At 37.7% G+C, this 22,844-nt stretch overlaps 1 protein-coding gene across 1 annotated transcript in view; it reads right to left on the minus strand.

The window, feature by feature from the left end:
* The window catches only part of IPO11 (importin 11), an 89,719-nt gene that overhangs the window by 57,819 nt on the left and 9,056 nt on the right, over nucleotides 1-22,844 (minus strand). The window contains exons 4-14 of the mRNA XM_063295607.1: nucleotides 21,728-21,800; nucleotides 18,287-18,490; nucleotides 10,307-10,439; nucleotides 8,904-8,962; nucleotides 7,695-7,743; nucleotides 6,746-6,816; nucleotides 4,744-4,936; nucleotides 4,488-4,640; nucleotides 4,132-4,175; nucleotides 3,219-3,309; nucleotides 477-524 (exon numbers count right to left, since the gene is read on the minus strand). Coding sequence (XP_063151677.1) covers nucleotides 477-524; nucleotides 3,219-3,309; nucleotides 4,132-4,175; nucleotides 4,488-4,640; nucleotides 4,744-4,936; nucleotides 6,746-6,816; nucleotides 7,695-7,743; nucleotides 8,904-8,962; nucleotides 10,307-10,439; nucleotides 18,287-18,490; nucleotides 21,728-21,800 — 1,118 coding nt within the window. The remainder of the gene's footprint in view (nucleotides 1-476; nucleotides 525-3,218; nucleotides 3,310-4,131; nucleotides 4,176-4,487; nucleotides 4,641-4,743; nucleotides 4,937-6,745; nucleotides 6,817-7,694; nucleotides 7,744-8,903; nucleotides 8,963-10,306; nucleotides 10,440-18,286; nucleotides 18,491-21,727; nucleotides 21,801-22,844) is intronic.

Consider the following 22,844-nt stretch of genomic DNA (forward strand, 5'->3'; position numbering starts at 1 on the left):
ACAGTGCAACAATGCTACTGGGATTTCCATTTAACTTTTCCTTTTGTTGTCTGCTATCAGTATTTCTTAAAAAATACCCCCCGGCTAATTTTTCTGTAGGTTGTGTGCTAGGCTGGCTTTAGCATCAAACCATCTATTTCTCTGACCCCAGGACATAAAATGAGTGAAGGGATTTTGTTTCCCATGATGTAACATTCAAAAGATTTCAAATTTGTTCTGTTGGAAAACAGTCCCTGGAAACATCCCAAGACCATGTTCTAGGCAGAACCGTTCTACAAGTTCAGAATAATTACTTTTTCTTCATTCCTGTGCAGATCCTTAATTCTTAAACTCTATGTTAATTACCTGCACTGTTTATTCTGATAATTGTTTTCAAAACTTCTGAGAATGTTATACTGTCATTTATTAAAGGACATTAGAGAACAAGCAACATCAGACATGTCAATTTAAGATTAAAAAAATAAACCTGAATTTACCAGCATCTTTAATCAGAAGAGTATGAGTATCATCCATGTTGGTGGGGCCTGAAGTAAAAGAAACGTATGTAAAGGAAAAAGAAGAGTTAGAAAGTCAGCCTATTAGTGCATATATGAAGAAATAAATTGTTTTCAAGTGAAAGTAGAGATATATGCATTTGTTTGATAGTTATAATCCTATCAAAATTGAAAGAAACCATAATGAGGGGCAAGCATTTGCTTGAAAAGGGAAAGCAGATACCTATTTACGCATGGTAACCGATTATCAGCACTATAATGCAATGGCTTATACATAAACAAATGCAGGCTTCAGATATTTCATTCTCTCAAAAATTAGTTCTATCGTTTGAATTTATACTTATGAGTACCAGTACCTTAACAGTGCTTCCTTTAGAATGTTCTAGAACCCAGAAAGACATTGCTGTGGCTTTCATCACTTTCTTCAGTTTCTTTGACCGCTTATAAAAAATGGTAGTAGTAGTACCATCTGTACAGGTAAGAGTGAAGGTTTTGTATATTTCTAGATGACCACTTGAAGAACTAGAGCTACTGATTAATAACCAGTTCCTTTTCTTTGTGGTTATTAATTGGCAGCAGTTCAGGTGATCTCAAAGTTAAGTATGTCAGGACTGTTCTGCCTGAATGCAGCCCTACATCAAGAGCAAACATTTGACATCTACTATTTTATGAATTGGAAGGTTGGGCTTAAGTTCACAGAGTGAAATAACCCTTGAACAATGATTCTGAATACCTCACAACAGGGAAGACTGGCCAGTTGGTAGGGAAGAGTTTTCTTAATCAACATGCAAAAACCAGGGGCACTCCAAATTGGTACAATATGTTTAACAGGAGAGCATGAGAATAACAAGTTCTTCAGGAAGTGATTCCAATATATAGCTTATCCAATATTTATTCTTGTTTTTATTCCAATTATTTTACAGTTCCTAAAAGATATGGGGGAATCTGGTACACATTAGATTTGAGGGGAGTAAAGTCCCACTTGGCTGTTTGCAGGTTTTGTATAGTTACTCTTCAGACCATCCTGATTCTGCTCTACTTGTTCACATCCATAAATTTGAAGGGTGCCTATTTCTAGTATTACCACCATTCCTTCCATTTCTGCATAGGATCTAATAACTTATATTCAGGGCCTTGTACTCTGGCCCTCCTAAAGCACGTTAGGTTTTAACTAAATGCATGATAGTTGTATTAGAACAGTTGCATCTTATAGGGGTGACAGCATACCCCTACTCTGAAGACTAGCTCATTATATCATCTCCTCTACAAAAATCACATTTATGATCTCTTTTTTACTCTGGTGTCAAACTTTGTGCTGAGGGCATGATCAAGGAAAGAAGACATACATACAAAATTAGGGATAAATATGCACAAAAACATCACTAAGTGCTGATTATATACCCTACTTACTTTTTTTATATACATAAGAAATTTTATTAAATTTCAGACTATAAGTAAAACATATAATAGAAAGGACTTGAAGAAAGAAAGAACAGAAGAACAACAAACTTAAAAGTGCAGAAACAAAGAGAAATAGAAAAAGGAGTGACTTCCGACTATCTTCAGTATAGATACAAGCATAAAAATACATTAACCTCTTACTGTATTTTATCAATAAAACACATTATTTCTATATTCTTATACAATTCTAATTGTCAATATCCTGCTTATTTCTGATGCTCCAAATTCTGTTTTCAAAAGCTCAAAATGCCAAACTGAGAGAAAGCAAGCTCAGTAAGCTTTATTACAAAAAACAAGCAGTCTTCATCTAATGACCACTCATTCAGTGACAGTTCGAAGTTAAGATGGCACTGAACAAGAATATTTATAACCAGTCCTCGTAGTTGCAGCTGCCTCAGCATCCCCACAATCATGCCATCACAATTTGGGGGCTTGGCAACTGGCTCACAATTACAACTGTCACAGCATCCCGCAATCACCCTTTGCAACCTGCACTGCCAACTTCCAATAAGCAAAGTCAATGGGGAAGCCGGCAGGAGGTTGCAAATGACGATCACGTAACATCACACCTAACGACCACATGGGATTTGCTTAACTACGATAACCGGAATGGTTGTTACATGTTGGTGTGGTCATGTGGCGTTGTGCTTTATGACATCACTTAGCAACGGAGTTGCCAGTTCCAATTACCATTGTTAAGAGAGGACTACTTGTACATATAAAATTTGAATTGTTTCCATTTAATATAAAATCTCTGCTTGTATAAGAAAACTTCCAAGGATACACAAAAGAACAATATTACAGCTTGTATCAGGGTGGCAATACTATTGGAAGTTGCTGACCTGAACTTGTTACCAAATCTATTCTTAGGCAAACTTCTCTAGTGCTGTTTCTAGCATAGCAAAAGCCCCAACAAACTGCATACTAGACATTTAAGAGTTCTTTCAGTTAATACCAGACAGGACAATTCAACACATTGGGACAAATACTGGTAACGAATGAATTTCAGTAGTTCATTTAGCAAAACCAAACCAAACTTCTCAACTCAGCCCTAATCTTGTTAATAAAATTTAACTAAACCTAATGAATCCCCTGTTAAAAGTTCATATAATTAGCTGATGAATATCCTGGAATTATATTATTTTCTGCAATCTTTGGTGAAGTTTTAATTGTCTTTAATATCTGGCAAAAATATTTATATTACTCAATAAAAGTTATCTATTCTAGTATTGTATACTATGAAACAAAGTTTAAAAAAAATACCTTGTAGGGAATGAACCATTTCTAGAAGAACTGGAGTGAGCGTTTGATTATATTCATGAAAAATATCAATGAAAAGCACTTCTGTGCATGGCTGAAAATGAATTAAAATTGCTTATTATAAAAGGCAAACAACAGTGAAGAAATCAGCTTGAAACACTAAGAGAGCTGCTTCCTAGGAATGAAACTGATGCACAGAGTGGTTCGCTCTGTAACTTACAGACATTATAATCAGTGAATCTGTCCAATTACATTATCAGCTGCCCTGAGCACGCACTGCTGTCTGCAACACTGTTCTGTCCCTGTATTAGTTTTTCCCATTCCTTTATCTCTTCCATTTGTTATTTTCTTCAGATTACAGTACTTACCATTTCAGAAGCATCATTTCACTGTCCAGTATACCAAACTCTACTTTTACAACTGAGTTCTGACATACAAGAAAATGTGTTTAAACACAGCTTAGGCTACTACTACTTCACATTCCCAGTTAAATTACTGTTTTGGATACTCCTATACAAACTACCCTGCTATAGTCTGCCAAGAAAACATCATGAAAGCGGCGTCCCCCCAAAGGGTCAGACATGACTTGGTGTTTGCGCAGAGGACCTTTCACTCATCACATACAAACTATATCTTACTGTTGCTTAGCCTGAAGCAATTACTCCAACAGTAATTCCTAAGCAGGAGTCTATTTAAGTTTGAAAGAATCTTCGAACAGCTATCAACATCCATGAAGAGGTCCCATGCTGTGGATCAAGTAAACAAATAAAACCCCCAGTTGGCATTGCAGTCTTTAGACTACACAAAACTCTACTCTCCTGGTTTTGTCAGAACTTGGATTTTAGCATGTCCTTTGAAAGTTTTGATTGGTTAATTTTCATATTAAAAAAAAGGTCTGCAGTTAAATTATACTTACCCGAATACTGTATTTCCAAGAATCGCCTCCTGTTTCTTCAACTGCTATATAATATGAAAAAATGACATTTAAATTTTACAGGTATCTGATATTTATCCTTTTGGTGTCATATTTTTATGAGTACACATATGAAATTCACATTAAAATAATAGTTTACACAAAAAATGCTTATGGAAATCATAATTATATAGCAATATACACTGTGGCCTGGTCCATGAAGTCACGAAAAGTCGGAGGCGACCGAACGAATAAACAACAAAATACACTGTTTACTATTTATATTATCTGTAGATACTTGGAAAACTAGAATGTGATTAACTGAAATACAATTAAACTGAAAGAATAAGATGTCTTACTAAAGCCTTCAGGATCCTCTTCCCACATTGTTAGTTCTTCCTCAGTTAGCAAGAAGTACTGAGTGACTAACCGCCTGCATATCTCCATTAATGTTGGATATGTAAAGAATGATGCCTTTATTTTATGAGCTTCAAGAGTTTCAGGACTGCTATCTGCAGTAAAATAATTCATAAAAAGAAAGTATGTATTTTACTAACATATTAGAAAGGACTAAGCAATTATGAATACCACTGAACTAAAAAAAAAACAAATTACCTTCTATATTTTTGGATGGCTTATAAGCATAATTTTTGACAATCATCTTAATCAGATTCATGCACTGGACAATGAAACGCTCAAAAACAACTCCTTCACCAGCCTCTGTGAAAACATAGCTTACAGAAAATTCCAGTGATCTCTGAATTAGAGAAGTGAATGAAAACGGATGTTGGTCCAAGAAGTCTAAAAGCTAAAAGTTGAAAAAATATATATAAGAGAATACCACCCTAAAAACATTAATGGTTAATATAATAATAAGAGTTAAAAGTAACATGGGCAGCTCTCAGAATACCAAATGGTTTATTTTAAAGTACAATAGGCATATTTCGCATTTAAAGTTTAATAAATGATTTCATTAATAATTCTAATTTCAGAATAGGAGACTTTCCAGTTCAAGAATAGAGTATAAATGATTAAAATAATTCTAGAAGATAAAGTCAACAGTTCCCAAATTCAACAACTATATAAAACTGAATGGAAAATTTTGTTACAGATAATGAAGTATCCTGAAGCTTCAAATATTTGAAACAATTTTAAAGTATTGTCTTGCTTAGTAGACTCACTAAGAAGACTTTGTTATTTGGTTTTGACATACAGCTCAAGAAACAGGTTTATTAAATTAAGTATTATTATATTAGCACCTTCTCTCAACAAAGCTGTCAATGGGTTTAGATCCTGAGAACACTCCAGAAATTAAGCAAGAAGCATGCTTCGTTTACTAGTCAGATCAAATTACACTTTTTTATTTTTATTTTATTTTAAATGTAAAACTCTTGAATTCAAAGAAAAATAAATACTGTATTCTCCTTGACTGCTAGTAAGAAGCCAGCTCCTACCTTAAGTGAACATTCAACAATCCCAATAAAATTGAAGTATTTTTTTAAATTTGTTTTCATAGTACCCTTCTGCAAAAGGTTAAAAACTTTAAAAAACCTTGATTTTTCACTTATGTTTGGAAGTTATATTTACAGATGTATTTAAGCAGAAGTAAAACAGAGACAGGAGAATCCAGAAATCATCTTAATCACATTCCAACATATCCTAGTCTGGTCCAGAATCAGAAAAGAAGTAGACCAGATGACAGAATACTCTTAGAATAAGTTATAAGTCATGACACTAATTACATGAAAGCAATTCATAAATGTTACTTTTGTTATATGAAAGCAGCTGCAGCTGAACAAAGCTTATTCAAAGGGTACAAGGAAGTACCTTTCTTCTTGCTTCAGTCCTGACAAAAATCACACCTCAGAAGCTGCTATTTATAGTTTAAAGGAATGTTTCATTAGAGTCAATGAGAGCTTCTCTTAACATGAAAATAGTAACTTCCGAGATGTAATTTTTGAAAGAATCCTGGCAAGAAGAGAAAGGAACACTGGATATACTATGAAGACTCTTTTGCTACTGTGGAGGACATCCAACAGTAGGTAATTCTCATGGTTGATCATGTCTTGATCACATCATGGATGGTCTATCACAACATGTGCTGTAGTCATGGATGGACTGTTACAATACACTCTACGTGGTCCTGCATTGAACAGAGGATTTAAGATGGAGGTCAAAAGAGGAGGAGAGCCCTGATGATTAAGAAGATCAATAAGCACTATAGCCATAAGAAGGTAATAGAATGAAATGAAGTAGAAAGTACACCTGGAAATGAGAGGTTGAAGGCTAGTCACAGACCAATGCTGAACTAAGGAACAAACAACAGATCAGCAATGGACAGACTGGAAAAAGAAATTTTCTTCCTTTTCCATCTATAACGGAAGATATAAAAATGGTTAGTAGGGCCCTATCTAATTTCTCCCCAACAGTTTTCTCTTCACTGAAGCTTTATGTTTTTTTTATTTATCCAAACTATATTTTGTAAGACAGCACTTTCTCATATGAGTACTAATTTTGATTATTGTAATAGCATAGCTGTTACATTAAAAGTTGCTAAAAATCTTAAGAATTTATTTAGCTAAAAAATTTCAACAGATTAACAGCTACTGAAACTTACCACTTTGGTGAAAAGAATTATAGTCTTTTCTAGCCGATCCCTGCAGACATTATCTGTTTCTATGCTTCTACCTGATAGATAAAATTAATTTAGATTATATTAAATACAAAAATATCAGTCATGCATAAGGACAGAGCTATAAGTTTAATTCAAATCAATCATATTTGTTAAATTTTTGCTGCAAAAAATTCACATTTATCTAATATAGCAAAATATATAAATTAGGAATGAAGCAGCAGTAGAATCATATACTTAGGACTAACATCTTAAATAAATGGTCAGCAATGCATATATTCCATGTACATAATATAGTATTTAAGAAACAGATCTAGGAAATTCTTTGTTTGAATCTCACCTTTGTCATGGATACACTACTTAGCCTTACACAAGCCAAATACTCTGAGCCTTAATCCCCAATCTGCAGCATGGGGAAACACTGCACTAACAATATTAATTAACTGCTAGAAAGACTATACAGTAAGAGATGTATACACTTAAAAATGTTTCTAATTTAAGATCTGTACTATTTAAGATCTCAAGTAAACTTGCCATTAGTGATTTTTCAATTAAATCTTAAGTTAAATTAAAGATTTAGATCCACAATTCTTTAGATATTAATGGAAGGCAAGGTACTATTAAGTACAACCAGAACATAAATTGGACTGATGTTTAACAAGAAATTTCAAAATTTATTTTTAATATATATTAGGATCATACCTGAACTGCTGTGTCTTTTTTTACAATATGAAAGCAAACTATTTAGGTGAATTGTCTGTTTATGCCACAACTGTTGCCAATAACAAAATATTTCATTAAGAGGCAATTTTAGAGGAGAAGCTTAAAGAAAATTCTAAACAGGTTTACTAAAAACTCAAACCTCTGAAATCAATAGGATTGGTCCCTAGTATACATGCACAGAATTGTATCCCCAAAGTCTTAAAATACTTACTACATTCTAAAAATTGTTTTAGTCGTACAAATACTGCATGAAGAAATCCCTAGAGGAGGTAAAAACAAAAGACATAAATTGTGTTACATTTGTCCTAAAAAATAATCAGGGATAATTTTAATTGTTGCACTAAAAAGCACCAAAGCTACAGGTAAGGGGAAAAAAAAACAGGGTACATAGAATAAAGCAAATGTAGATCATTCTTAAAATTATCAGCTAAACAGCAGTTCTCATCCTTTAGTCCAACATAACACTTCCAAACATCTTGAACCCTACTGGCTCCAGTTTAGATAAAGTAATAAGGCAGAATTGGCTATAATTTTAGCTAATCAAGAGGAGCAAGCTTGCTGGTGCTCAGTACTTGATCAATCTTGCTGGGCTCCCTTTGTCAGTTTGTTAACAGCTTAGCAAACCAGTAAACCTATATCTCTTTATAGTAGTAGTACACAAAGTACAAGCCAAACCTTTGAGCGAAGCCCTTCCTAGACAATGTAGAAGGAGAGCCATGTCAGTCTATGGTAGCAACAAATAAGAGTCTGGTAACATGTTTTCCAACTAGCACATTTTATTAAAAACATAAGCTTTTGTGAGCTGCAGCTTACTTCATCAGTTGCAGAGTGACTATCAGTCATGTGCAATGCATCTGATGAAATGAGCTGCAGCTCACAGAAGCTTATGTCTTTTTAATAAATGTGTTAGTTGGAAAAGGTACTACTACCACACTTTCTGATTTCTTAAAAGCCCCTCATGAAATTATTATCCATAAAACTGTTATTTTTAATGTGACAGAAGGAGAAAATTATTAACTATACAAGGAATATAGTTCTTTTAAGAATTATCTACATTCTACCTGCCCATCTACTTGTGGAGTGCTATACGTAGCACACTATTCAAAGGCCAAATGCCCAAAAAACATCTGAACAAGGATCTCTTAATTTTTTTCTTCCAACAAGACAGAATTTGAATTCTACCATACTGCTGTACAACCCATGGGAAAAAAACCTTCCAAATTTATTTAACCACTTGTGCAGCAAGAAAATATAAGCAGAAGCATTGTAAGAGTATGTGTGACCAATCTCATCACCCCTTATCAATTAGAATTTGGTATTATCATTATGCCCAAACAGGGCTTTAGACATCTAAGAATATACAGTATTTTACCCCTTTTGAATAGCTATTCGATTTGTAAAAAATAAAGCATGTACTTACCATCACCTCCATGTTTTTATGAGGCTCCACAAACCCATGAACAGTCAATTTTCGAAGCACTGAAAAATGAAAACATTCTTATTCCATAACATACTACTTATCTCATAAAAGTTATTCATTGGCCTTGTTTTAGACATCACAGTAAGGAAGTATTCTTTAATTCCATATTATTGTGAACAACCAACTGACTTGTTAGGGAGAAACAAGCTAGCATTCCCACTCACACAAACTTTAGCTATTCCCGAGAGAGAGGAGAAGCTTAACAACTGTGAAGCATACCACAGCATACTGCTCATTCACATAGGAACATTTTAAAAAGGCCAGCTTTAATGTCTAAATATGATCATCATGTAATAAACAACATTTTCTTACAACTTTAGTTTTTCAATATCAAATAACTTGAAAGCTTCTGACATTTGTCAGGATAATTTTAGCATTGTAGTTCATTTACAAAACAACTAGCAAAGAAATGAAAACCCATTAATCTTAATAATTCAGAATGTTCTTAATGATTTTGTTGTTACAAGAGAGCATAGAATTCTTTCACCAATTTATCCTTGCCTGACAACTCAACAGGCCTGTGAAAAGCAGTCGGAAAAGGTTGTTGTTGATATCATTTAAACTTATCTGCTGCCTAACTCCTAGCAACTCTGCTCTGCAAAGTCTATCATAGTAAACAAAGCACTTCTCCTCAAAGTGTTAAAGCTGCTATATTCTTTGCAAGGCTTATAAGACTCCTATTAAGGCTATCTGCATATGTCTGTGCACACACAGTAACTTCACTTCACAGTCCCAGCAGGAGTATTGTCTGTGTATGCAAAGACAGCCTTCATAGCAACTGTGCTGTCTTAGTGCCTTCACTCATGCTAATATACTTTGCAAATCAACTCTTTCAAATACTCTAGAAGGCAGTATACCATAGCTCTAGCCAAAATACATAACCAACTTAGAACAAAGACTATACTAATTCGGTAGATAAGCAATTTGAAACAAATAGTGCTTGGATGTACCACATTTATTTGTTAAATTTTATTACCGCCCATCTCCCCCCCAAAGGAGGGGATATATTACAGATATAAAGCATGAAAAAACTAAATTTAACACTATATTATACTTAGCATTTAAAAAGGGAGAAGTTTACATAATGCTATTAAATATCTGTGTGATCAGGTCAAGCTAAAAAAATGTCAAATACTGAAAAGTAGTTCAGTGTAATTTTGAATTATCTTTGAAGATCAAAAGATAATTTGAGAAACATGGAAGATTTTTTTTTAACTTGAGAGACTAATCAATTTTTTAAACCAACTGAATATCCTACACTAAAGATGAAAAGCTGAGACTGTATTTCACAGCATACATTCACGTTGATACTGTATTTTAAATTTAACTTTTTTGTCAATTACCTTTCAACGATAAGAGAGTTCTTTCTAATGAATTAGTCATAGCTGTTTCATCTCTAACACAAATTTGTTGAAGGAATGTATCTGTATGATGATTCCACAAGGAACAGGTAAAACTATAAATTCCAGAAGCTAACTGCAGAAATATAATAATAATAATAAAAAACTTGGTAGTTAAAATAAATGTAGATGGAAGTTTTTAGTAAGGCAACGTGCTATAATCCAACTATACAAGTTAACAAACTTAGGAAATTTAACTTAGCAACTTGGTCCATTTGTTGGGACACACAAGCATACTTACCCAGTATAAGTCTTATTTAGCAAGCTGATGTTCATTTCTTAAATAAGTGCAGTCAGGAGTGCAATTTTACTAACAAGTAGTTAAATTGGATACAAACGAGGATCAAAACAGCAACATGAGCTCTTATACTAAGCCTGAACGAATGCAATGGATTTTTTGATATTTTACCTCTCACAACCTTAAGGGATTCAATCAGCTGGGATACTTGCCAAGTTAAGACAAACCAGAAAGCTGAAATGCCAGTTAGTATAAAATATCTGAACTGAGAAACCAGGTTTGTCATTCCTCTCAAAAAAGAAGATTCTTAAACCAACCTAAAATCATAGCTAAAAATTGTGGTTTACTGGGAATTATCTACAGTTTGGGATTACTGATATCTCTGGAAAAGATCTATGTATAGTTGAAGGAATAAATGTCAAATGGCAAGTTTTGCAGATAAAATCTACAAAACAGGAAATAAAGATTTTAACATTTTACTTAAGCACCTCATAATGTTTAGTGCTGTCACATACCTATTCAAATAGATTTTGATGCAAGATTTGTAAAATGCAATTGATAAAATCCTAACTCTGATTATAGTTATGGATCATGAACCATATGATACTTCTCTTCAAAAAAGCTTTCTCACAAAGACTGACTGATAGTTAAAAGTTAGTATTTAAGGGAATCTGATCCATGGTTACAAATAATCACAACCAAACCCCATGTGTAGAATAGCATTTGCCCCAATCATTCCACTGTGGGTTCATACTGAGAGTATTATAATTTATACTGAGATCCACATCAGAGCTTTGTCATTTGGGGGATGTTAATATTGGGACTACCCGTTGAACTGTGCTTGAACTGTGGCTTCCTTTTTTCCCCTGTTATTGGGGGATTTCAGTCTCCATGCTCTGAGAAAAGAGTTCAGTGTAGTCCATATTTCATGGCCTCAATGGCAAGGTTACCTCAGCACCTACCTATGCTGATGATCCTGTGTAAGACCTAGAACTTTTTGGAGCAAATGCAGTGAGATTTGAAAGCGGAGGACAATGCCACTGGTACTGATCAAGCTATACATAACTATCGTCCCAGACCTCTGCATGAGTTGTGGACCCATCAGCAGCATCCAGGGTTTGTGTTTGTCGGTCTGACAAAAGCAGTATGCCCCCACAAGCCCCACCCCTGATGTAGAAGGAATAAGGAATAGCCTTGAAGGACAAGAGAAGGAGTCACTACCAAGGCAACAATCAGACAAATGGGGCTTAAGTCCATTCCACAAAACTAATTTGAGAAAATGTATCAGACAAGCCCTTCCCTAATTCACACAAAGATAAAGTGAGGAAGGGGGAGTCACATTCAGACTTGCAATATTCTGTTACTATAACTGTTCCAATAAAAGTAGGCTTAAACCTATAAGGCATTGGTTTCTTAGTCTGGTCTACCTTTTAGGGCTGACATCTTTTGTGCATGTGTGATGATGAAAGTAGCAGGAAGCTGAGGACACCCATGGAATACACTAGATAGTGCACTCCAGGTGCATGATAAGAGGAGTTTCCCACCAATCTGTCAGGCAGTTAACCCATGCATCTGGTCACCTGTTGAAATAAGTTGATGGTCAGGGAACTGGAAGTAACTGCACCTGAGCAGCAGCTAATCAGCTGCAGAACCCAGGGTGCTCCTTGTTTTATTGAAGAATTTCAGGAGATGAAGCATCTGAACATATCTCTAGAGCAATGGCGGTGTAAATATGGAGTCAATATGACTGATCATAGGTATGAACCTCCACACAGGCACTATGACAATTAGAGCAGCGAAACAGATTCATTTCTTCATTCTTATTGCATTTATGCATCTGCCTCCTTTATTAAGAACTTGTTCCCTATTGGGTAAAAATGCTGGAGTCATGCCTCTAACAGGCCACTGTAATGGTTTTAAAAGATTCTTCTAGGACAAAATCACTTCGAGTTAGAAGCCATGCAGACAGAATAAAATGTGATGAGGCAATATTTTGCAATTTCATGTGGGACATATTTGAGCTGGTAGAAACTGAAGAAGTGGAAAGGGTCCTCTGCAGCATGAACAACACAACCTATCCTTTGGATTTATGTCAGTCCTTCAGCCAGCTGGGGGAACAGGAGTAGTTGGATTTAAGATGTGATTAATGCTTCTTTCAGAGAGGGTGTGATGCTACCAGTTGTCAATAGTAGTATGTCTTTTCTTCAAAAAGCTATCTCTCAGTGAAGCTTTATTTGAGAACCACCACCCTGTCTCCAACTTCTTTTGGGGAAAGATAGTTGAGAAGATTGTGGTGACTTATCGATTAAGGACCTCAAATGATATGGATTCTTTGGATCTATGGCACAGGACAGAAACAGCACTGGTCACTCTGGCGAATGATCTCAATTAGGACTTTGAGGATGGGAGTAACCCTTTTGGTTCTTTTGGATCTCTCAGTAGATTTTGATGCCATCGGATGGCAACTTAGTGAAGCAACTATGGGAGTTGGGGGCTGGAGGCACCAAGTTGTGGTGCTACCTTAGTGGGCAGTTTCCACTGGGGTTAAGAGCAGTGAAATCAGTGAGTGCTCCAACATGGAGCACAGGACTCTCTCCTCTACTTCTTAACATCTATATGAATCTGGTAGAAGTGGTGGCTTGAAATAGGTAGCAAGGAAAGCAGTGAAAAACCTAACCCAGGGTCTGGAGGCTGTGAAGATTCGAATGGGCTGAAACAAGGTCAGACTGAATCTCAGAAAGTTGGAATGACTGTTGATCCAGAGGCACTCCAGTTCAGCACTGGATAGAGTCACCATGCCCCAAAGGATCTGACTGAAAGTTGAAGATCTTCCTGGATGTACAGCTCCTGTTGGAACAGCAGGGGGAGGTCATGGCCAGCAGTGTTTTTGCCCAGTTAAGGCCGATGTCTCAATTGTAGCCATAATGTACTCCTTCATTCTAGAATCCAGTCTGAGCTTGCTTCTATCCATTCAAATCCTCAAAGCCTATTCGTCAGTCACCACACTGATTCCCAATAACTTTCCAGGTCCAAAAGAGCTGTTTTGATTTTTAAAGCTTTACACAGCTTGGCTCTAGGGTACCTTAGGAACCATCTGCTCCAAGTGGATTCTGCTTACATGTAGGGACAGGCTGATGAGAGGTCCATCCCTACATGGGTACAAAGAAGTATGGACCCAAAAGCTGTCTTCCTTTGTGCCTGCCACCATGTTTTCAACCTCACTACCTCTGGAGGCTTGCCTGCCACTCTTATTATCTTTTCACAAACCAGTGAAACCATTTTATTTCAGCAGGTTTTCAGGATGTAAATGATTGATCAATAGAGTAGATGGCCATTTTATCATAATATTGTTTCGTTGCTGGTTTTAATGCTTCCTTATACTGCCAGGAACCTAACCAAGCTGGGTGTTAAAAAAGTACAGTAAAACAAGTAAATAAAAAGATGTTAGTATTTAATCTGTATCTATAATATAAATTTTATTAAATACAGCATTATGCAAGTACAATATTTAAAAGTAATTTTTTCTTAACCAACATTAAGTGTGCATCTGAACTCAGCTACAGTTGGCTGCAAAGCAAGACAAATCTGTTATATAAAGACTCACATGTGTTAAATTTAAAAATATAAAGTTCCTTTCAAATAAAAGTGATCTGTCCTACAAATATATTAAAAATCAATCACATTTAGCTTTGTTTATCCTAACACTGAAAATAAATGTCTTTCCATGCCATATTACTTAACATGGTTTAAGAACAATGTAGGATTTGTATTCTTTCTTTCTTTTCTTATTAATCTTAGTAATATTTTTGCTATAAGAATAGCATTCAGTGGTTCTTTTTAAAACCAGAACTGGAAATTAATCCAGTTTAGTTAATATTAATCTTGGTGCAGACAGAATGTTACACTACACTTAACGGTGAGGAAAAAGAGGAACATTTACTGCAGGGGAAGTAAATCTGAGGCCCACATGACACTCTTTGTTTTTCAGTTATTACATGACTCCCTCTGTACTGGACAAATTTACTAAGTTTATTGATTGTGACTTCAGCAAAGGATCGTTACCTTGTCGTGGTGCTGGAGCTTGAGCACCTCAATGATGCCATGAGCTAAACCGTGAAGGGCCACCCAAGATGGGAAGGTCATGACAGAGAGGTCAGACTAAATGCGATCCCTGGGGAAGGTAATGGCAACCCACCTCAGTATTCTTGCCGTGAAAACTAAATGGATCAGTACAACCAGAGATATGTCGGTATACCATCGGAAGATGAGACCCCCAGGTCGGAAGATGGTCAAAATGCTACTGGGGAGGAACAGAGGATGAGCTCAACTAGCCCCAGACGTGATGACACAGCTAGCTCAAAGCCGAAAGGACGGCTAGCGGCCGACGGTGCTGGTGCTGAACGGCGAATCCGATGTTCTAAGGATCAACACACCATCGGAACCTGGAATGTAAGATCTATGAGCCAGGGCAAATTGGATGTGGTTATTGGTGAGATGTCAAGATTAAAGATAGACATTCTGGGCGTCAGTGAACTGAAATGGACTGGAATGGGCCACTTCACATCAAATGACCACCAGATCTACTACTGCGGACAAGAGGACCACAGAAGAAATGGAGTAGCCTTCATAATTAATAGTAAAGTGGCTAAAGCAGTGCTTGGATACAACCCAAAAAACGACAGAATGATCTCAATTCGAATTCAGGGCAAGCCATCTAACATCACAGTGATCCAAATATACGCCCCAACCACAAATGCTGAAGAAGCTGAAGTAGAGCAGTTCTATGAGGATCTGCAGCACCTACTGGACAACACGCCTAAAAGAGATGTTATTTTCATCACAGGAGACTGGAATGCTAAGGTGGGCAGTCAAATGACACCTCGAATTACAGGTAAGTATGGCCTGGGAGAACAAAACGAAGCAGGACACAGGCTGATAGAATTTTGCCAAGACAATTCACTCTGCATAACAAACACTCTCTTCCAACAACCTAAGAGACGGCTTTATACATGGACTTCACCAGATGGACAACACCGAAATCAGATTGATTACATCCTTTGCAGCCAAAGGTGGCGGACATCTGTACAGTCGGTAAAAACAAGGCCTGGAGCTGACTGTAGTTCAGATCACGAACTTCTTCTTGCACAATTTAGGATCAGACTAAAGAGATTACGGAAGACCCACAGATCAGCTAGATATGAGCTCACTAATATTCCTAAGGAATATGCAGTGGAGGTGAAGAATAGATTTAAGGGACTGGACTTAGTAGATAGGGTCCCGGAAGAACTCTGGACAGAAGTTGGCAGCATTGTTCAGGAGGCGGCAACAAAATACATCCCAAAGAAAGAGAAAACCAAGAAGGCAAAATGGCTGTCTGCTGAGACACTAGAAGTAGCCCAAGAAAGAAGGAAAGCAAAAGGCAACAGTGATAGGGGGAGATATGCCCAATTAAATGCAAAATTCCAGAGGTTAGCCAGAAGAGATAAGGAATTATTTTTAAACAAGCAATGCGCGGAAGTGGAAGAAGACAATAGAATAGGAAGGACAAGAGACCTCTTCCAGAAAATTAGAAACATTGGAGGTAAATTCCAGGCCAAAATGGGTATGATCAAAAACAAAGATGGCAAGGACCTAACAGAAGAAGAAGAGATCAAGAAAAGGTGGCAAGAATATACAGAAAACCTGTATAGGAAGGATAACAATATCGGGGATAGCTTTGACGGTGTGGTCGGTGAGCTAGAGCCAGACATCCTGAAGAGTGAGGTTGAATGGGCCTTAAGAAGCATTGCTAATAACAAGGCAGCAGGAGACAACGGCATCCCAGCTGAACTGTTCAAAATCTTGCAAGATGATGCTGTCAAGGTAATGCATGCTATATGCCAGCAAATTTGGAAAACACAAGAATGGCCATCAGACTGGAAAAAATCAACTTATATCCCCATACCAAAAAAGGGAAACACTAAAGAATGTTCAAACTATCCAACAGTGGCACTCATTTCACATGCCAGTAAGGTAATGCTCAAGATCCTGCAAGGTAGACTTCAGCAGTTCATGGAGCGAGAATTGCCAGATGTACAAGCTGGGTTTAGAAAAGGCAGAGGAACTAGAGACCAAATTGCCAATATCCGCTGGATAATGGAAAAAGCCAGGGAGTTTCAGAAAAACATCTATTTCTGTTTTATTGACTATTCTAAAGCCTTTGACTGTGTGGACCATAACAAATTGTGGCAAGTTCTTAGTGGTATGGGGATACCAAGTCATCTTGTATGCCTCCTGAAGAATCTGTATAACGACCAAGTAGCAACAGTAAGAACAGACCACGGAACAACAGACTGGTTTAAGATTGGGAAAGGAGTACGGCAGGGCTGTATACTCTCACCCTACCTATTCAACTTGTATGCAGAACACATCATGCGACAAGCTGGCCTTGAGGAATCCAAGGCTGGAGTTAAAATCTCTGGAAGAAACATTAACAATCTCAGATATGCAGATGATACCACTTTGATGGCTGAAAGTGAAGAGGAACTGAGGAGCCTTATGATGAAGGTGAAAGAAGAAAGTGCAAAAGCTGGTTTGCAGCTAAACCTCAAAAAAACCAAGATTATGGCAACCAGCTTGATTGATAACTGGCAAATAGAGGGAGAAAATGTAGAAGCAGTGAAAGACTTTGTATTCCTAGGTGCAAAGATTACTGCAGATGCTGACTGCAGTCAGGAAATCAGAAGACGCTTAATCCTTGGAAGAAGAGCAATGACAAATCTCGATAAAATAGTTAAGAGCAGAGACATCACACTGACAACAAAGGCCCGCATAGTTAAAGCAATGGTGTTCCCTGTAGTAACATATGGCTGCGAGAGCTGGACCATAAGGAAGGCTGAACGAAGGAAGATCGATGCTTTTGAACTGTGGTGTTGGAGGAAAATTCTGAGAGTGCCTTGGACTGCAAGAAGATCAAACCAGTCCATCCTCCAGGAAATAAAGCCAGACTGCTCACTTGAGGGAATGATATTAAAGGCAAAACTGAAATACTTTGGCCACATAATGAGAAGACAGGACACCCTGGAGAAGATGCTGATGCTGGGGAGAGTGGAAGGCAAAAGGAAGAGGGGCCGACCAAGGGCAAGATGGATGGATGATATTCTAGAGGTGACGGACTCGTCCCTGGGGGAGCTGGGGGTGTTGACGACCGACAGGAAGCTCTGGCGTGGGCTTGTCCATGAAGTCACGAAGAGTCGGAAGCGACTAAACGAATAAACAACAATTGATTGTGATCTCTAAATGAAGTCATCTTCAGAATGATATATTTTGCCAATGTGCCTCATCAACTATAATAAAGGTTTTAAAAATATATTTTAAATTTGAACAGTAGATTTCTGTTCTTTTTGAGGAACAGAAAAAATAAACAGAAATGTGCAAAATGTTTTAATCTGAATTATTTTTAGCTTGAAATTACACTCTTCAATTTTGAAGAAAGCTGCTCTGACCTCACCCAAAGCATTTCCAGATAAAAATGGCCATCTGGAGTTTGAAACAGTAACATTTCACGGTTAGAACTTACCCAAAGAGGCCAAAACATCCTATTCCTGAGAGGGGCATTCTGAACTCAAAATTATTCAACTCTGAAATATTATGCACACCTTTAGCAATGAAACAGTATGCCTGATAAAATAAGGTTTTGTACTTACATCATAGAAAAGTTTTCTATCTGCAGCAAGCCGTTTAGATGCTAAAGTCTTTGTAACATGATAGAAGGTAAGTAAAGCTCTATGTTGGCGAAGATCATCTTGAATTTTAACAGATTCTACAAGTGTAGGAATAAGTTCTGGCCACTGTCTAGGACAATCCAGCCTAGCAACTTTTGCAATCAGTACAGACATCTGTGTGGCAATCTGCAAAGATAATTAAACAAAATACTCAACATTAAGCTAGCAGGGATACTGAAGCTTACAAAAATAAAACCCCAGATACCAAACCCACTCCGCCCCTACCCCCCTGGCGGCAACAATATATATTTTACTGTAAACCGCCCAGAGTCCCCCTTTTTGGAGAGATGGGCAGTAATAGAAATATTAAATAAATAAATAAATATTCACACAAACCACTTGATGGGCTCTGCATGAACCTGGGATCCCCAGGCCTGCTGGCAAAACCATGTCTTCAGGGCCTTTCGGAAGAGTATTAAGGTGGCACCAATCTTATCTCTGCAGGTGTGGCACCATTTTGACTGTAGATGGATCAATTGTCCCCAGTGGGGAGAAATATAAAATGCACACTATGCAGCTAGATTAGATTTTCTGATTTTTACTTTGACAGTGAAATATATGATCTAGAATAAGTTTCATATCAAAAATAAGAGAAAAGATGACTCAGCTTGAAAATATGTATCTAGTGAAAGACAGAGAAGGATAAAGTGTGTTTCTGTGGAAATTGTATTTGGCCCACATAGATTTCCAGAATCCAATGCCAAACCTATTTTTATGAAGTACTATTGATTCTGATCAGTTAACTTTCTTGAAACAAAGCTCAAAATTGGAATATTTCAATATTTTAATAATTAATGTTTTTTCATATATAGCTGAGATATAAATAAATAGGTTTTTTTCTTCAAATAACTACCGCATAGGAGTTTAGTAACTGATACAGTTGGTGGCAAAGGAGTGACAAATCTCAGAACTAGAAAGTCTCAAGATTAATTCCTAGTATTTTTAGACAGGATTAGAAAATTTTTGGACTAAATCCCTGAAAAGTTCCTGCTAGTCAGTGCTGATATTGATATTAATACTGAGCGAGATAGACCAATAAAATGATTAAGCATAAAGCAGTTTCCCTGTCCACTTTTTTCCCACTTCAAAAATAAAGCCTTACCACTGAGCAAGTATTTTTTAAAAAAACACATCTTCAGTATGCTACAAATACAGAATGCAAAACAGAAGTATACTTTCATTCTTGTGATATTTTAGTTCTGTCAATCATTTTTAAGGTGTCACAAGACCATGGTTTTTGTTGCAAAAAACAGCCCAGTTCTGAGCTCAAAATAACTGCTTAGAGTTTGAGACGGTTACATTCAAAACTTTTCGCACAGCACTTCGCAGCATCTTATCTGAACAGCTAAATCCAAAATGGCCAAGTAGTTCTGAGTAGGGCTCAGTAGGCCCTCATCTACAGTGACCATATTTTCTTGGAAAAAATAAAGGACAAACCTGAGAAGGGTGCAAATCTGAAAGAGGTTCATAACCATTAAAAAAAAATTGTTTATGCTTTACAGAGGAAAATTCAAGAGCAAAGCCAAGAAAATAAATAATTAAATTAAATAAACCTAAAGGACAGCTTTCTGAAATTAAGGACTGTCCTTTATACAGGCCCTATGGTCACTGTACCCATATCACACTTCTGTTTCAAAAGTGCCTGCACAACTATAGTAATCACTGGGCTCCTCTGGAAATGATACATAGGACTTACAAAAGAAGTGTACATTATAACATGACTTTACTGCAGGAACATAGGATCTGATAAAAACATGGGGTCACCTAGTGCCTCTATATCAGTGATGGCAAACCTTCTGGGCTCAGCATGTCAGAAATTTGGAAAATGCCTAACTTGACTCTGCTGGTGTGTCACCCCTTCCCCCCAAACAAAAGAGAAACAATTCCTTACATATTCATTTATTTTTTTAAAAATACCATCCAATCATGTGTGGTGCTATTACATAAAGACCATCAAATAATTACAAAAATGAAATTCAAGTAAAACAAACGCAGACAGATGTAAAATAATAATGATACCCACCCCAATCCAAGCTATTTCGCGCTTGGTCCCTCCCAGCCCCAAGCCAACTCCCCCCACCTATCTCCCCCCATCTATGACCTTTTGGCCACCCTGCACCCTCCCTTCTGGGGTGGCAAGCCTCAGCAAGCAGCAGCATTCGTTCGTGCCCCACCATTCATTCACTCCCCAGCTGCTTTCTCTCCCAGTTCCCCACACCAACCTTTCTAAAGTTTCACGCAAATTGCAAGTGGCTTCTCCAGGAACCAGCTTTGGGGCAACAATCATAATTATTATTTAACTGAATTTGTGCCCCTTCGCACTAGTTGCAAGCGGCTTCTCCAGGAACCAGCTTTGTGCGAAGGGGCAATAACAATTATTACAATTGTTATAACAATTGCTCAAAGCCGGTTCCTGGAGAAGCGCTTGCAATTTGGAACTGGCTGCACACAAGAGGTTGCAAAACGATGGGAAGGTGAGCTGGGGTGGCGTGGGCAGGGCAGGGCACGGCAGGAGGGGTCTCAGAGGTGGCAAGGGTGACTGTGGTTCAGGCAGCTGTGGCTTCCTGGGGCGTGGCAAGCAGCCCCAGAGCCACACAGTTCTGGGGCTGCTTGCCGCCCCGCAAGGGCGCAGGGCAGCCAAAAGGGCAGAGATGGGTGGGGGAGACTGATGGGGGGGAGTTGCAGTGCCTTTTGTTCATTCAGTCTCTTTGGTAACTCAAACAGGGAGAATAGTTGTTGCCGGGTGTTGGTGCATGTTGGCATGTCATTCAAAACATCATAGCATGTCACCTTTGACACACATCATAGGTTCAACATCAGTGCTCCACCTTCTGCTCTTCTAAAGAGACTCCAAGCCTGCCCTTTCTACTGATACAAGCACCTTCTGCTACCTTTATTGTATCCATATATGGCTCCTTTCACAGCATGGAAAGGACAACAACCTCGGTTTTGTTATCTGTCTCCTTCCCCTCCCGGGTCATCATGCAATTTCAGTTTGCTAGCTCTGCGTAATATGCCCTTCAGCATCATGTTTCTAAGAAGAATATTACTGTCCCAAACACACTACGTTTAATTATTGTTTTTAATCTGAATTTATGATGGGAATTGTACACCACCCAGTCATCTTCAATTGGAGCAACTTATAACTCTTATAAAATACCTGTTTTAAAATAATGCCATAAATCAGACAGAGTAAAATATCTGATGATTATGCTAATGAACTTTTAAATCTACTCTTAGAAACATGAAATATTCTCGCACATATATAAAACTGAATCAATTTAACTTTTAAACAATTTTTCACAAAAAGAATACAGCCGTAGAGAAAGAGTTAATAGTTCCAATTTTCGTATCATCACTAACCTGATTTACTGGTTCATTGAAATTAGCAATAAGTCCTGCACGCAGAGTAGATTTCTCTTCTTCTGACAGAGCACTGTTTATTGGAAAATTAAAGCCTGTATCAGAAATGACCATGCTTACATAATACCTTCTTTCTTAAACTTTTGAGAACTTTCTACAATTAGCAAGAATAAGGCAACATTGTGGCATATTTTACAGTAATGTAGTTTTAGCTATGCAGGTAGTCCTCGAGTTACAACCCCTTGTTCAGCCATTGTTCAAAATTACGATGGTGCTGAACAAGGGGGACTTATGACCAGGCCACAGAGTTGTGGCCATCACAACATCCTTGTGGTCACGTGACTACGATCTGGGAGCTTGGGTGCCCAGCTCACAATTACAATGTCGCAGCAAGCCACAGTCATGTGATCACGATTTGCGACCTTCCCACAAGCAAAGTCAATGGGCATGTTGGCAAGGAAGGTCAAAGGTTGCTCCCAAAAGTCGCTCTTGCCACTTTTTCTCCCAAGGAGCCTCACCATAGAGTACAAAATCCCAGAGATCTCGTATTCTGTGGCACCCACACTCGCTAATACACAGCAGCAGCCCCCACCAGCCTGCCCGCGCTTCCTGATGCCCACCCACAGACCCCGCCGGCCCACCCACACTCCCTAGCGTTTGCCCACAGCATCTCCCCTGCTTTGTAGTGCCTGTCAGGCTTTTCCCTAATCAATACTGGAACTAGAAGCCTCACCGGCAGTGATTCAAAGACATGGCAAAGACTACTGCAAGAAATAAAAAGCTGTTAATGAAGATATCCAATTGCAAACTACCAAGTATAGTCCTCCCTAGCCACAGAAGCCATCTTGGTGACTTTAGGCCAGTCTCTCAGTCCAACCCACTACACAGGGTTGTTGCTGTGAAAAAAATAGGAGGCAGGAGCATTATGTACGTTACCTTGAGTTCTACAAAATAAAGCTGGTGTAATGATTGCCTATTCTGACATACTCAGCCTCACAAGCAGGTTCTTAATGAAAACTGATTTATTGAAAGAATAGTGTGCAAATACAAAGAAAGCTGAGAATGAGCAAAAGCGCGCCAAATACAAACTAAAAACCCTCGCTTCAAACCCGGTTCC

This window comes from Candoia aspera, chromosome 2, assembly GCF_035149785.1.
Source record: "Candoia aspera isolate rCanAsp1 chromosome 2, rCanAsp1.hap2, whole genome shotgun sequence".
Lineage (NCBI taxonomy): Eukaryota > Metazoa > Chordata > Lepidosauria > Squamata > Boidae > Candoia > Candoia aspera.